At 36.6% G+C, this 17418-nt stretch overlaps 1 protein-coding gene across 1 annotated transcript; it reads left to right on the top strand.

The window, feature by feature from the left end:
- Positions 1–965: 965 nt before the first annotated feature.
- Positions 966–17092, top strand: LOC101854847 (mitogen-activated protein kinase kinase kinase 20; the record flags this gene model as incomplete). Its single annotated transcript, XM_005113351.2, has 17 exons — positions 966–1031; positions 4159–4344; positions 4778–4865; positions 5869–5967; positions 7316–7381; positions 7933–7961; positions 8831–8914; positions 9957–10010; positions 10405–10491; positions 11541–11670; positions 12851–12902; positions 13222–13357; positions 13891–13935; positions 14671–14701; positions 15427–15563; positions 16481–16546; positions 17003–17092. Coding segments are annotated over exons 2-17 (1353 nt in total), but the record flags the coding sequence as incomplete, so codon positions are not given.
- Positions 17093–17418: the final 326 nt, after the last annotated feature.

Raw genomic sequence — 17418 nt, 5'->3', positions numbered from 1 at the left:
AGAGATAGATAGAGAGAGAGAGAGAGAGAGAGAGAGAGAGAGAGAGAGAGAGAGAGAGAGAGAGAGAGAGAGAAGTTGAAAACAGAACTGTAGCCTTTATTACATAGATTTTTTTTTCGAACAAAAAAGTGTCTGACTAAAGCAATCTAAATCTAGTCTTTCATGCCCCCATCTGATTCAATTTTCACCTTGTATTTCATGACATGATGAGCAGGTTTCCTATGCCACCTCCTTCTCTTTAAGTAAAAACATTTAGGCTACACGTTTTTTTAGGTGGAGAAGAAGTCGGTAGAAAATTAGATAAGAAATGCATTGACTAACCCCCCCCCCGCCACACTTTAAAGAGAAAACTAAAACCCTTGAACAAATTGAAGCACTCTGTCAGTGGCTGCAGCTCTCATAATTGCATGGGACTTTCGTCATCTTCTCTTTTTCAGTCAAATCACTATCTTGAGCTTTGCAGGAATCCATGGTTCTTATATCAGCGATTGTCAGATATATCAGCGAAAATCAGTCTTTCTCTATCATAGACCAAAAGTACACACTGTTTTAACCCTATCCGTACGTCGTGTTTTACTATTGTATCCATACGAAGTGGGGAACTGTGCCACCACTTTCCATAGAGGAAATTTAGAAATTTAGGCCTACGCTTTGCATAGCAGTCTGTCAAAATGATTTTTTGAAAAATACTGAAAGTTTCAAAGAGATCTTCGCACTAGAAGTATTTTTAAATGTGAAGAATACAACCCCGAGGGTACAAAATGTCCCCAGGGCGTACGAATAGGGATAAACAAGTTGATCAACAATTATTTAATAGTGTGTTAACTAAACCCAAGATTAAAATGAAACGAAAAAAGTCGGAACTCTCTATTCTCTTCGGTAGGAAGTTAAAATAAGTACAAATCCTGTTAGATCTACCCACAGAATTCTACGTAGAATTCTGTGGATCTACCGGATGTTTTTAGCCTCTATCGACGAAGCATGTAGGCCAAGAAGCCTCTCTGGGCCTAGCTTACAAGAACCTTTTTGTCGTAAGTCCTAGATTCTAGATCTAGATCTAGATCTAGATCTAGATTACAAGGATACTGTCAAGTATAGTAAAACGTAAAGATCTACAGTCAGGGTGTGCAGAACATGCATTATTACCTGACTTTTATGTTTTTCACTTGATTGGGGAAAAACCGTTTAGGGAGTGACACGGTAAACTAAACATAATTTGTAGTACAGCAGTACAGCAGTACAGCAGATCCTATGCCGATATCTACATCTATTTAGTTTTAGATCTTCGATCTAGATAATTTAGAGGGCAGAGCAAACATGTATGATGCTTAATCTACACCTTTCTCTCGGAAGTTTTGATGGCTGAATAGATAGCGCGTCTGCATTTGTCGTTTGAAGTCGTGTTATGATTTTTGGAGCGGTTCGATCCCGGTCCCGGAAAGTTTTTTTTCTTCTCCTGACTGACCAACAGTCCCATATAAATTATAGGCCTGATTTGTAGAGTTGCTTTGAAGTTGTTTAAAAAAAATAAAATATATTAGTGATTAAAAATGGAGGAGAGGGGGGGAGGTGGTGGTAGATCTGGAAGTTGCTATTCTCATCCGGGGTGAGAATAGAAAAACGATCTACCTCTCACCCCGGGTGAGACTTGCCAGCGTAGGCTATTCTCACCCGGTGCGAAACAAGACCTGCTTTTCCTCATTGTAGAATACTGTCTATCAGTGTGGATGATCAAATTGATAAAAGCCAAGAAAAAATTACGTTATAGCACAAAAGTTTAAGCTAATTTGATCGTCTTCAAAGATGCTATGGCTATTTCACTGTTCGAATCGAGCCGAACTACGCGGGTCGCCATTTTGTTTTGCCCGGAAGTTCTCGCAAGATCTACTCCTCCCCTCTCTCTCTCTCTCTGTCTCTTTCTGAATACTGTCTATCGGTGTGGACGATCAAATTGACCAAAACAAAGTTAAAAAATGATGTTAAAGCACAAAAGTAAATTAATTTGGTTGTCTACAAAGATGCTACGGCTATTTAACTTTTCGAATCGAGCCAAACTACGCAGGTCGCCATCTTGTTTTGACCGGAAGTTCTCGCGCTACTCCTCTCTCTCTCTCTTTCTCTCCCTCTCTCTCTCCACTGCCCACAGACAAAATTGTACGCTTTTAGTAGGCTACAGTTGTAATGGGACGTTTGTTCACGGCACAGACTTCTACAATTTTTCTGTTATCACAGTGTAGAATTCTGTGGTTTAGGGTGAAAGCAAAATTTGTTGGCCTAGATCTAGGCTATAACGGTGAACGCGCACCGGGTGAGAATAACCAAAAGACTCGCCTGCACTATTCTCATCCCGGGTGAGAATAGAGGTGGCCGGTAGATCTAATCTAGATCTAGATCTAGATTCAGATAGATCTAATCCTACTGCGTCTTTACGGCAATTTTCGTGCGGTCTTCCATCATGTCCAAGTAGGCCTACTATCTAGATCTAGAATCTAGATCTAATCTAGAAGATCTAGATCTAGATCTAGGAAATCCGAAATATTATAGAAAACACGTCGTTCCATGTGGGTATCCCAGGAAGTGATGACATCACAGTACTAAAATTAGCAGCCAATCAGAAAGATGCGTCTTTTTTACGTTTAACGGCATGTTAGTCTCAGTATCTACGTACACGGTAACTGGGCTCCTAGCCTCAGTATCTGCGTATACGGTAACCGGAATGAAAATAAATCAATATATTTTGTCCTGTGCTGCCACTTGCTGAAAAAAAGAAAGTCATACAAGCGTCTTGTCCGGCTCGCCATCGTGACCTGTCAGTGAATCTGTGCGTATGCATCACATTGTGAGTACCGGTTAGAGTCACCAAAGTTCATTCAGGGAGAAGACCCCCCTGCAACCCCCCCTCATTAAAAAAAAAAGGCCACTTCAGATTTTGTTTCCGATTGTGTACATAACGTATAAATGTCTATGGAGTTAGGCCGGGACCACTTCTTCCGAAGAGAACCCGACTGAGAATGAAGTTTACTCCAGGAGGTCTAGTAGACTGTATTGTACTTTTGTTGTTATTTCGTTGTCGCAGTTATGGAAGGGGAACTGGAGAGACAGTATCTGAGAAATGACATAGTCTAAGACTCAGTCTCTCAGTGTTAGGCTATACTAAGCCTAGATTTTAGAAAGGCTGCTGTGCTTAATTCCCAACGTGTTGGGAATAGTACAAATTGAATAAATTTTCAACCTGTATTGGGAATAGTAGAATGTGTTGGGAACTAGATCTATTAATAGCCAACACACGAAGCTGCAGAGAGCTCCTAGGACACCTCTGTGATTAGCCCCAATACAGATGACGTTTTTCTGCCATCTATTTTTGTCGTCTTCCGGGGCTTCCCTCGCCAGTTGACTATAATCTAGATCTTATCGTAGCAAGCCCTGCTTTGCCGTTTAACGTATGATGGGCTACGTCACTAGGTTTCATCGCCGACTGCTTGGGCTCTGTGTGAGCGTGTGTTGGCGCTCAGGCTTGTGTGTGTGTGTGCGCGCAGGCTTGTGTGTGTGTGCGTGCGCTTATTTAATAATAACACTTTGGATCATCATGACTGAAACTTAAATGCATGTATTGCCTCTTCATTGATAACTTTTAAATTGTGGGATAAATAACAAAAAGAAACCAAAAAGCTAAAAGATAATTTTTGTACGACATGAAAACATATATAAGTAACAAACATTAGAAACAAACACACAGACAGGCATCTTAAAATGGTGCAGACTCATTGTAAAGTAGATACTGATGACAGTTATATATATGTCATTATAATGCGCAGATATATGTACTGCACAGAAACAGTGTTTTGATGAGCCTGCAAACCTCTTTTGAAAATGTCACCTCTATCTCATGACATTCAGCCAGCTGCAGGCCATAATAGTGTAAGGGCGTATAGTTGTAAACCTGTGTTTCATTCAAGTTTGTGTTTGGTGAAATAGTGATGTTTTTTATGTTAAATGAGAGAATAAATGGTCCCAGGAGTTGAAGAAACTAGAAAAAATATATAGCATAATAAGACTTCTTGTTGTACATTTTATTGTTTTGATGCTTCATTGTCGTTTTTCTTTTTATCAATATAAATTGCACCATGGAGTCATTATTTGATATCATTATTATTGCAGACTTCCAACTTCAGCGTTGAAACAAAAATGGAAGAAGCCAGTGGGGTACTCGTGGAGATATCCTTTGATGACCTTGTTTTTTATGAACGCTGTGGAGGTGGAACATTTGGCAGTGTTTATAGAGCACTATGGAGGTCCACAAATCTTGTTGTGGCTGTAAAGAGGCTGCTGGTGTTGGAAAAAGAGGTAGCAATTTTATTTAGTTGAGTTTGTTTGTGGAGTTGGAGGCTCTTGCTGGTTCTACTGCGCCTGTGTCTTTTATTGATTGATTTATTAACATTTGAAAGCAATTTAAAATATTTTGAGCAAAACTTATTATGTGCCAAAACTTTTGTTATCTGACAGCTTACTTTTCTTCCAATCTTCTTTGCTCGTTTCTTCAAAGCGTTAGTTGTGGTCATGGCCCATCCGCCTACCTTGATTCCTTGGCAGTGTCAACAAATTCGATTTGCTATATTATTGTCTTGTCTTCTACTAGTGAGCAGGATTCTTTAACAGGGATTGTTATTCATGCTACATAACTGTTCATTTTCTATGTTCAAATCTCTATGTGTCCTCCCCTCCAGTGTTCATAATGACTTTTCTTTGCTTAAAATTTATTATTCTTTGTTTTTCCCAGGCACAAGTTTTGAGCTTTCTAAGTCATCGAAATGTCATCAAATTTTATGGAGCTGTTAGTCAAGCTCCAAACTACTGTCTAGTCACTGGTGAGTGAATAATGTGTAAAATGGACATGTGACTTGGCCATACACTCAAATGCATGAGATGTTCATATTATGTTCTCACCTCATTTATGTATTAAACTATCAGCCATGGTCACTCGGTGTAGGATGAAAGTGTATTTGTGTGGAAATTTATCTTTTTGTTTGATGTACTGGTACTTGTAGGAACCTGAAGGGCCATCATTAACATGGGGACTTCAGCAGTCAAGTGGTTTCCGAACTCGGGGCCCACAAGCAAGAGTGATAAAGATTGCATGATAAGACTATTCTTGTTTTAAAATATTCTGTAGTAATGCACTGGACAGGGACAAATTTATATCTATGACGTCTGCCTGGGTGTTCTCAGATTGAGATTATACATTTTTTATCTTTTCAATAGGAAGAATGGAAGGTTGGAGGTTTTACTTTTTTGTTCTTTCTCTGGTGTTTCTGCCTATCAGCCTTTCTTTTTCTCTGTGCTTTATAACTGTTATCATGTTGATGTGTCTCTCTTCACTCAAAGTGAAACAGAAAGGGGAAAAAGCATGTACAGCTTCTCAATGTTTAATAATGCAATGTAATACGGATTGCTTTAATTTTTTAACTTTACTTTCTCCCCAATTCTGCATTTAACAATTGTTACTCATTGCGATTTGAGTAAAAGCTATCTTGCCCCCCCCCCATTCAGGATTTATTGGAATTAGAATGCACATCCAGGGTCTCCACACACCATAGGACCACATTTTGGTAGTCATGATGTCATGTGTGAAATACATTTTTAAGAATGGGAGTCAAAATTAACTTTTTAAGTGATTTAATTAAACATATTTTGTGTAATTGTGGCTAATGTGCCACTATCTTGTGCATCTCTGAGTAAGTGAATATTTTACTACTGAAGCTGATGAAAGAAACCAATGTTTTATAGTGGACCTTTGCATAACTTCCTGTCAAGATTTTTTGTTTTGTTTGTATTACTTTTGATCCTGATGGTTTGTTTCTTGTTCAACAGAGTTTGCTCCCAATGGCTCATTGTACTCATACATGCGGAATCCAGAAAATGAAATGGATTTCTTGCAGATTGTAAAGTGGGCAACAGAAATAGCTACAGGTATCTTTGAATGTTGCGTCTGATTCAAATACAGGAACAGTTTCCTTTCTATAATACAGTTTAAAAATTGAAAGCAGTTCTGCCAGACTTGGGCAGTATTGCCCTCTATTGGGTTATTTGGTAACTTTGGTGGGTGGTGGGAATCTCCTGGTAGTGGCAAGTTTTATTTCATGCCCCTCCTCCAAATACATGTGGGTGGGTGATATGAACATTTTAGCTTTTTAATGGTTTCAAAATTAGGCACTAGCTATAAAAAGCACTGATGTACAGTATATATTTGTCAAATTGTTCTTGTTTCTATTTGTTCTTCTGTTATGACTACCGTTTGCATATTGTAGGGTAAGCTGATTTCTTACATGTTGTAATTAAAAGCCCTTTCCTATTGCTTAGTCTTGTAACAGAAGAATGGTGCATAACTTGTAAGAAAAATATTAGAAAGGTGTGTCTTATGCCAAATACTCTTTTTATAATGCTATTATGTTTCAGAGCTGAAAAAGAGGGTTTGCTCATATCACATGACACAATGTTTATGTGTGTTTGATGTTAACTGGTATTTGAAAAATAAAAACATTTGTGTATACATATACATCAATGTTAAGAATTTTATTAAATTTAAAATTTCATTTGGGTACTAAACAGCAAAGATACTAAAATTCTCGTATTTGTGGCTAGGAAAAACAAAGTCTGTGAAATATGAAATGCGAATATGATGAGGGAATAAAGATACTTCTGACGTTTTACTATACTTTTCTTTAACCCACAATGCCTCTAAGGGTCATGGTTATGGTCTGTGTTTTTACCTAAATCCCATATCTTTTCAGAAGTTTTATATTTTTCAAGGTACTTTTGTTTTATTTAGACTGATAGGTTTCCTTAATTTTTGGTAGAGATTCATTTAGAAATTTGTTTGGCCCAAGGTGTCTTTTTAAGTGTGCGCACGTGGATGACAAAGCCTCCCTAGTTATTTTTTGTTGTATCCTTATCTTAGAAAACTTGGTACTCCTGTCTCACTTATCCTGGGATCAGAGGTATGGAAGACTTGACAAGAACTCCCAAAAATATTCACCGGTCTTTCCTGGCTGAACTGGGAGTCAGACCAGGTATTTGGTAGGCAATGTCAATACTTTGTGATATGTTTGATGAAATGTGCGCCCCCCCCCCCAACCCCCCAACACACACACACACACACACACACACACACACACACACACACACACACACACACACACACACACACACACACACACACACACGCTCACACACACACACACACACATGTCACACACACACCTCCCACCCTTAAAGATTACTCAACAGACGTTCTTTTTGTTTTGTTTTTTCCTGACAGGCATGAACTACTTGCATTGGGAAGCTCCCGTTAAAGTGATCCACAGAGATCTCAAGTCCAAAAACGGTAAAGGGCTCCCCCAAAAAATTCTGGCTTATGGCAACTCTGTTAATTTGTTATGATGCGCAGGTCATATAAGTTAAAATCCAGTCTATTTACTGAAATGATTATGTGAAAACTGGTAGAACTGTATCAGAAAGTATACTTAATTTAAAGGTAGATGATTACAGTTTGAAATCTTGTAGATTTGAATTCTATAGCTCCACCTGAAGTTGTTTGGAAAAGTAAGAAAATGATAAGTACAAATGTAAGACAATCTTTATTAAAATAAATAATTTTTGCATTAAGCTGTGGTGTGCTGTTTTTAGTGTGGAATACTTGTACGGAGCACGTAATGGGCTTTGTCATTTACAGTTTTTAAAAAAATGTTTAATTTACATTGGTTTATTTTATGAGAGTTTTGTAGTTGTATTACTTTGTCATGATTGTCTTCGAAATAATGCTGCTCTGGTTAATTTTTTTTGGGTGACAGCAACCATTATGTTTACTTTATATAACAAAGAGTTAGCCAAGGTTTTTCTGGAAGTTAAATCAACTTTCTTACTTCTAATTTTCAGTTGTCATTGCTGAGGATTGGACATGTAAGGTGAGATTGTGTTTGTCTTTCTTCTTGCCTGTGTAGGTTGATTCAAGTGTTCAGTACACAGCAATTGTTTTGCTTGATCGAAGGTGATACTGACAGAAGATGCAAAACTCATTCTGTATAATGTAATGTGTAGTGTGCTCAAAGGCTGATGCTGTGAGATGGCATACTGCAATGTGCATTGAATAGTGATTTGTTCTTGTTTGAAGGGTCATTTATAGTCAGAGGTCTTTTGAATTACTTTAAGCCTCAAAATTGTGAGGGAAGTGGAAAAGTGGTGCTAATTTTTTGTTTAGCATTAAGCCTACCATTTCCTGCTGCACTCTTTCTGATCAATAGTTCTTGACTTATATGAGCTTTGTTATAGCTTCTCATAAATGAAAGGCAAGCCTCCCTCAAGAGCAAGTCATCAATATAATCGAAAATAATCTTCCTTCAGACAACAATAGTAGATCTTCAGGAGATAAGAAGGGCAGATCTAGTGATTTTTGTATGAATCTGAAATATAAACACTTTCAACAAGTGTAACTCAAAAACTGAATTGGATATCTTCAAACTTTGAATATGTCTGCCTTCCAATTTTGAACATTTTGCAATATAAATTTGTACTTTGTTATCTGTGTCGGCTAGAATTTACTTGTATAAAATGTTATGTGCCCTGTGCAACCTGCTCCTGAAAATATCTCTGTCCAAAAGTGGAATGGGTTTCTGTAACGAAGGATTGAAGTAAGATTGAAAGCCTCAGTTTTGTAAATATTCATGACAGCTGAAGAAATGGGCTTTGTTTGTTTTGAGAATATGATTTCATTTTCTGCATTAAAATTTTTGTCTTATCATCAACAATAAAAAGTCAATATTTGTGTTTGTTTCAGCTTTGTGACTTCGGGGCTTCAAGATTTATTGGCAGCACAACTAAAATGTCTCTTGCTGGAACGTTTCCATGGATGGCACCAGAAGTATATATACTTTTTACTCTCTCTCTCTCTTCGTATATACAGAGACTGTAATAATGTTTCTGTGTTTTATGGCTTGTGTAGTGTATTAAACAATTGAACATTAAAACTTTTTTGTACAGCTTAAAGCATTTTCATATATTTCCTTTAATGCCCCAGTAAAGACTTTTTCTTTTTCCAATGTTAGAATGACGAAAGAAATATATCTGTTATGTGTATAGAAATTTCTCATATTCGTTGCAAAAATATTCAGAAGTATAGTTGACCCCGATAGTTTTAGTTTAGTTTAGTAAGAGTTTTACGGTGCTCGCAACTGTATAAGGTGATATGAGCATGAGACCCCGATAAATGTGTACTTTTTGATGAAAGGGCATTGTGTATGTTCAACATTTTTACCACGTTGTAGATAGTCCTTGAGTTCTCCATAGTTATCTTCCATGTAGTACGTCAAAGCTATGGTCATTCATTCGTCTTTGGAGTCATGTACAATTTTTTAACTGACTTTTTGAGGTGGCTGTTATAAATATTTTGGCTCCCCCACCCCTTCTGCCTCTGAACCCCCCCCCCCAAAAACAAAACAAAAAAACAAAACAAAAAAAACCCCACAACAAAACAACAACAACAACACAACAACAGTTTCTTGAATAAATCCATTGACTAAGTACACTGAAAAAATGGAACAAAGAAGCAGTTCCTGTCTGTTCTGAGTTATGTTATTATTAAAAGTGTTATTACTTTCAATAAAAAGAAGCAAAGTAAAGCAATACGGGGTAAGATTGGTTTAAGAATTTGTACGTGCTAGGTTAATTTTTTTGGTCTCTAATCCAAAGATGTGTGCCTTTAGGAAATCCTGGTGGCTCTCATACTAGCGACGCAAAGGCTTTATTGGGTGCACATGCCATCTTTGTGAAGGCAATTTAGATTTGTTTCATTGCTTTTCAGAAATTCTTTATTTTTAATTTGTTAATCTTCACCTGCTTTTGAGGGCAATTATACAATTATACTCTTCAATCATTTACATGAGAATTTCAATTTTGATATTTAGGTTATACAGAGTTTCCCTGTCTCAGAGTCTTGTGATACCTGGTCGTACGGAGTGGTAAGTGAAGGAAAATGTTTCTAGATGACTATGAACTCTTTTAGATTAAATCTGTCAAGCATCAAAAAGTCATAATATTATTTTGAATTCTTACTCACCCAACTTTGTCGCTTTGTCTGATCTTGTATCATTTTAATATTGTCTGGTACTCTTTCGTCCATAGATTTTTTTTCTTTTCAATTTAAGCCTTTTTCTCTAGAATTTGAAAGCTCAAATCATTCTGTAGTTGGGAGTAGTAGCTTTGAAGATGAAGTTGTGATATTATGAGCAAGTTCTAATAATAAAGTTCAGACTGTATTGTTATAATGATCTTGATTATTGAAGGACATTGCATTGTGTATTGAGCAGTTTGTCGATGTAACTATTGACGATTGAATTTTTACTTTCATCAAAGGTGCTTTGGGAACTTTTAACCAAGGAGGTTCCTTTCAATGGGATTGAAGGATTCCAGGTTGCATGGCTTGTGGTGGAAAAAGGAGAGGTAAGCTAAAGAGCCCAAGCGTTTCAAGAATTATTTATCTATATGTGTCACAACGCGGTGGAATCAGGCACTTGTCAATTTTTGAGCTTGAGGAGTTTTTGGTATCCTTTTAAAGCTTGTTTATTTGTCTTGCTTTCCAGGAAAGAATATCCATGTATCTTGAATACATGTTGAGATATTGGAGATTGAAGAAGGTGGGGGTCGCCAGATTTCAAAGGTAAAATTGACAAGTAAATAGCCGTCAAAGTTTGGCTATTTCCTTGGCTTGAGAGTCCGTGGAAACTGAAAATTGACATTTTTTGTGCCTTTAAAAATGTTTTTCCATAAAATCCACACCTAAAAGTGTTTTTGAATGGACATATAAGGTGTTGAACCAAAGGACAAAAATTTGAAAAAAATTTCCAAACTGGCTGAAAAATGCAGATTTCTCGAATTTCAGTGTTTTGACCAGCGCCTCATTTCTCCCTGCTGCCTCACATATGTGTATGCGCCTAGAGAAAGGTACCAAAAGTTGCCCCAGATCGTTTCAAGCTACAGGCTGACAATGGCAAAAATCACTTTTTTGACCAAAATGTGTTTCCTTTAAAAAAGATTATAGATCCACCATTCTTTTTACAATGGGCTCAAAGGGTTTTCATTGATTTGACTTCTAAATATTTTATTTTGAATAATATGTTTTGAATTATTCAACCGTTTTCAATTTCTCATTATGCCCCCAACGCAACGCACGTGTAAAGGGATGTAACTGTGTAATTACCAGTAATTCATGACTTTTTTTTTAGATGAAGTAAATAACGTGTGTTTACATGGTTATGCCCCTTCGCTGAGTGAAATAGAAATTGTGAATATTGAACGAACTAATGACACCTGATTGCTGGTGATTTGCTGGTGATTTGCTCTGGCTGATTTGTCTTATTCCCTATTTAGTTAACCCATGGCTTTACTTTGTTGAGACTGGTTGTTGGATGAGCGGGGTGATTTTGTTACTTAGTGGTTGTGTCTGTGTTGGGTGTGGGGTTGTAACAGAATGTTGTTGATATATCTTACAGCGTCTGATGGTTCCCAGTTCCTGCCCTCCTAGCTTTGGTAAATTGATGGAGCAGTGCTGGCAGCTGGATCCCAAGCTCAGACCTACGTTTAAACAAGTTCTTTCTCATTTGAAGTCGATGTCTGAAGATGGTGAGTGTGTACACATCATTAGTTTGCTGCAGAGGTGGTCTATTGATATTACCTTTTTGGTTACGTTTTTTCTGTTCTAGCTACCTTTAATTTTTTTGGTCATTTTAATATTCTCTTTCTTTCAGCAATGCGAAAGTGATGGAATTATTAGAATTACAATGTGAATAGCAATCACTGAGAAGTTAAAAGAATAACTTGTGGAAAATAAAAAGTAAAAGAAGGAGGCAAGGTAAGGACGATAGATGTTTGATAGGAAAGCACTGGTAAACGACACTAGAGCACATGCCAACCACCCGCTAAAAGAAAATTCAATGATTTGTTAACCTATCAATATATAAGAATTATTTACATTATTTCTGTGTTACTTCTAGTTCTCCTCATGTACTACTTTTCAAAAGTTATTTTTACTTTTTTTGAGTAACATTAATTTGTTGTTGCTCTTACTCTACTTTCATAACTTCTGGTTTTCCATTTACGGTAGTGCGGTGAAAATTTGTTACTATTAAGTGTTGCGTTATTTTTGCTTAGCTTTTATGTGGAAAACGAGTAGTCTTACCATATTTCATCTAGAGTGGGAGGGTGCCACTTTTTTCTCTTTCTCTTTTGTTTCTGTCTCAAATTCAACGTGCTTTTTCCTTGCTCTAAATGACAATTATCATGTCCATGTACTTCTTTCCACTGGAACTATATTAAACTATTTATTGGAGAAGGACTGACAAATCAGTTCTTTGCCCTGTTCAGAAACTGAGGTTCCTTGGCTTTTGTTTTGCTTGGGAATTTGGGACGAACTTCCTCACAATATTGCAGTGATGAGTTATGGCTTGGGGGGACATCCCATCCCATATCTAAAATAACCTGTAAAGGGCTGAAAGTTCAAGTTTAGATTTTAAAAATTATGAATGATATTGTTGTTGTCGTTCTTGATTGAAAAAATCAGTGTTTATACATGCCATGGAGATTCTTTTTATCAGCATGGTGTTTCAAATTTTTCATTGTGTGGTTATTGTTTTTGTGCCATTTGCATGTGTGCTTCATTTTTTTCCCCAACTGTTATTCTTAATTTCAATTCTATCTTCAAGTTTATATTTTTGACATCCAATTCTTTTTGTTTATTAAAAATTATTATTGCTTTTATCCCGAAAAAAGTTTGTAATGATGAAAATCTGCATTGCTTTGACAGAGTCTTTACCTGATTTGACCAACTCCTTCCTGGATCACAAAGGAGTTTGGAAGTGAGTTTCTGTCATTTCCTTGCTCTTTTTTTAAATATGAGAATGTTTGTTGTTTAATTGTGATTTGCATTTCCTAACAGTTCTGGGTCATTATTTTGTGCAATATTTGTTTTGTTGAGAAAATGACTGGATTTTGTTGTTCTACCTAATTTTTAATACTAGGTTCTCGTTTTCGAATGTCAGTGCTGTGACTCTTGCAGCTTTCGGCAATTTATCAAGGATTGTTTTATTAGTAGTATTTCTGGATAATTGTATTGTTTTCTGTGTGTTGTATGTGGGTTTTTTTTGTACTGATGGAAGCCTTGGCCTTTGCCAACAGAAAAGAGATTCAGGCAACCCTAGAGAGGCTGAAGAGAGCAGAAAGAGACATTAGCCACAGGGAGCAGGAGCTTAAGGAGAGAGAATTGAAACTGAAAGAAAGAGAAAGATCGCTTGGACAGCAGTTTAATGTTGTGGTGAGTTCTGATTTCTAGGAAAACAGAATGGTTTCAGATACATTTTCTGCTTTGTTTTAAGGAAATTGCATTCAGAAAATAAAAGCTTTACCTTTTTGTACTGAGAATGGCATCTTGGGAAAACCGAATGAGACTGAGAGCACAATTAACAGAAGTTGTTTGTTGAAAAAAACAGAGGGACTAGCTTGTTGGAAAAATCTAATTAATTTTGGGCTTTCAGTGTTCCTCTCTGATGTTTGCTTTGCACCGAAGAATTTTTGCATTGTTTTCTACTTTTTCCTTCACTCTGATCCAAGCTACAAAAGGATGTCTTGATGTGCTGATAGGTTCATGAATGCGTGTGTTTTTGTTCATGGGGCTTATTAATTGGAACATCATTCATTGAATTTGTTTTAGCTGTCTGTTTAATATTTTATCAGATGCATACATTTCCAGCTGTTCATCCATGGTGCAACAATAGCAAATTATGTTTTCAGCTTTACTGTTATATTTTAATATGAAATTGAATCAATGTTATTATATTTTTTTTCCAGAAACTAGACGACTATGATGTTAATACTTGGAGAGATGTAGATGTGGTATGTGAATATAATCTAATTTTACAGGATAGATAAAGAGCAGTGTATCCTTACAGTACAATCTAAAGTACTGAGAAATCAAGGAAAAGTTAAAGATGCCAGTTATTGAACTAGACTTGCTTTGAGGAAATATTTTGCAATGGCCTGAGTTATAAGCTCTGTTTGAATGAAAATGATTATTGAAGGCAATATTGGAACTAACGTTCTAGGAAATAAAGTTTCGGTATTAAATTTTTAAAGTCTCTTTCACTTCTTTAATGTGATAATGTCTTGAAACATTCTTTTCTGAAATTTACAAATTTCATAGTAGTTCTTGAGACTCTTAATGTGGTTATATCCCTGTTTTGCATAAAGTACACTGAAAACGAAACACTGTTGGGAAGTGCATATAAATGAGGACAATGAGAGAGATTTTGGTTTTGAAACAAATGCTAACATTTTTCTCCTCAACTTGATAATGCAACATTTAACCCACAAGGGTTTTATATCGAATGCTGCAGTATTTTTTGGTTTCTTTTTATATTGTAGAGAATTGTTAGTGTACTTGATTGGTTTGTGCTGTTGCATAGATTCGTACCTTTTAGAATTTCTATATTGCTTCTTAACTTTAAGTCGTCTAGTTATGCAATATTAATAAAAAGCTGCTTATTTGAGTATCTTATTGTAAATGACTGATATTTAAAATAAATTGTTTTTTCCTCTCTTTGTCCCACTACCCTTTTCTCTGATATCAAGTATCAATGGGTAATGCAGCAGAGGACTTCAGGTAAGGTTTTTGATATCTCTTGATGATTTTGCTTTAGTTTAAATAAGTTTGTGAGCAAGGTTTGTACTTTTTGATATCTTGCTCATAGGAGCTTTTTAAATTTGAGAGTACCCTCTGTTCATTTCTAGTTGTACAAGTAGTTTAAGTCACCCTATTAATGATATGATCAAGATTTTGCTAATTTGAGTTGATGCCACCACCAAAATGACATTTGCCTGGTGTAGTTGCCCATGTAGTGTTTCGGTGGAGAGAAACTTAGATCCTGCCTAGGAAACAATGTGCGTGTTCAAAATCACTGTTGGTGAATATGTTCTTCTTCTTAACTTTCCCTGTAGTTGGACGTTGCTTCTCAAACCTTCCTGCAATAAAACGCTCTGTCTCCTGCCATTCTGCCTTCCTGAGTTGTTTTGGTTCCAAGCCAAGTATATATCTATTTCCTGTTCCCATCTTCTGTTAGAGATCATTACCTTCCCCTCTTGGTCTCTGCTTTGCTTCCGGGATATGCTTCTCAAGTTAATCATGGGGTTTTATATTCTCAAAGTAGCTACATTATGCCAATTATTTAAAAAAAATGTAAAGTGGACTTCCATATTTGTTCCCTGAGGCTTTGATAAGAATTTCAGCATCTGATATTCTTAACACATGGAGCGTGTTATTAGAACTATTCAATGATGTGACTCTTTCTTTAAGATGTGTTTTATTTATTGGTTTTGTTTTTCTTGTAGGCCATACAGCTGACTTAGCTCAGTATGCAGACTTGTTCCTGACTAATCACATCACTGGACGTCGGCTCCTGAGGCTAACACCAGAGGATTTGAGGAGCATGGGAATTTCCAGTGTTGGGCACGTTCTTGATTTGCATGTAAGATAGGAGGAGTGGGTGGGGGTTGTACCTTATTTTTGCTTTGTGTGCATAAAATCCGAAGAAATGGGTATGTGTGGTTGACGGTGCTCAGGTGTGGTCTGCCCCTCGGCCTTATCAAACATCTATTTTCCTAATCTCTCCTCTGTCTATGTTACTCTTTAGAAACACTTCTAATCTTTGGCACTTATGTAACCTATTTGTGTTGCAAGTGCTGTAAAACTCTTACTAAAACTAAAACTAAAGATCATTTACATGCTCTGGAAACTCTTTAGAAACACTTCTAATCTTTGGCTCTTATGTAGCCTATTTGTGTTGCAAGTGCTGTAAAACTCTTTCTGAAACTAAAACTAAAACTCATTTCCGTGCTTTGAATGTCGTCACAGATTGCGTTTGTATGCTTGAGTGAAAGGACATGATAATGGAAGCAGCAAGACATGCATAGTAAAAAGACAGATAGTGGAGAAGTAGGTTCTATGAGTAGTTTCCTCCAACCACTTTCAACACATTGGCAGATGATAGAGTAAATTAGTGGGGTTACTGACAGAGTTACGTTTTGCCTGAATTTGAAGTTTCTTGTAAAAACTACAGTCAAGTCATGGAAACATCCCCCCCCCCTCTCTTTTTATGGAAAAGTTTTGTTCAGATGAGATGCAGAGAAGTGGTCTGATTATGGTAGGACAGAGGTTATGAGAGCTGAGGGTCACAGAGATTCTATATTTGTGAGAATTTTTATTCAACAGCTGCTTTTTTTTTTGCAGACATGGATATTATGAAATGCCACAAAGATAAATTTTAGAGAACTTGAATTCAGCATACAGCTTTTCTAATTTTATGCTGTGGATGACTCTCATAAAAAACTCTTTTCCTTTGCTTGACGTTCATTGTCTGTTTTGTCCTTTACATTTTTTTTCCAGTTGGAGATAGAAATGCTGAAGGCTCACAACTTTCGACTCCTGAATTTTCCGCCACTTTTGAAGCAGGTGAGTTTTAGTGTTAATTATGCCTTAATTTTTCACCATGAACACATGTGAAAGAAGTATGCATTACATTCTGGACATATTGTGACTTTAAAAGAGAATTAAATCTATACATATACTTCAAGAAATTTACACAGTTATTACTTTACACAAGTGCTTTCAACTCTTGGGTATATTGGGTTTGCCAGCTTTTCTGAATTTTCTTGGACCTTCCTGGATTTGGGCATCAGGAAGCTTTATCACATATGCCAACCAAAACTAGTCCCATATGATGTAATTTTTTTCATTGTTAAGATCTCTGATGTTATAATGTTGAGTGTCCCCCTAATTGGGTTTTGAAAAGGTTGGCGAGCCTGGTATATTTTCTTGTAATTTCCCTTTTTTTAACTATTCATTTATATCCGTCCCTATATTTGATTGCAACTTTTATACAACTTTGATTTCTTCCTTCCCTGGTAGGAACCTTCAAGTCCTGAAAAGGAGAGCAAAGAGTCTGTGTCTATCATGCTGATATTTGGTCATCATTTGAGGAAGGGCATGTCTCCTGAGGTAAGTCTGAAACAATTAAGAACTTTGTGCCACATTTTCCCATGGTGATATTTGTGGGTGTCTTTTTCATCCTGTTATTTTCTAAAAATGAGTTTAATGGGCTGTTAGATACTGATAGGTTATTTTGACGACAGACAGTAAATGACCTTGGCGCTCATATGACCTTATGTAGTTGCGAGCGCCGTAAAACCTCTAATAAAACGAAAACAGTGAATTAACACTTTCCCCACCACAGGACGCTGATTGGTGCCAGTATAACACAGCAACCAAAACGTTGTAGGAATGATCTCCTTCTAGACATGCACTCTTGTAAAAGTTATAACTTC

The sequence above is a fragment of the Aplysia californica genome, unplaced genomic scaffold (assembly GCF_000002075.1).
Source record: "Aplysia californica isolate F4 #8 unplaced genomic scaffold, AplCal3.0 scaffold02033, whole genome shotgun sequence".
In the NCBI taxonomy this organism is placed as follows: domain Eukaryota; kingdom Metazoa; phylum Mollusca; class Gastropoda; order Aplysiida; family Aplysiidae; genus Aplysia; species Aplysia californica.
The sequence above is the reverse complement of the archived record's forward strand: the minus strand, read 5'-3'. Positions and strand labels throughout refer to the sequence as shown.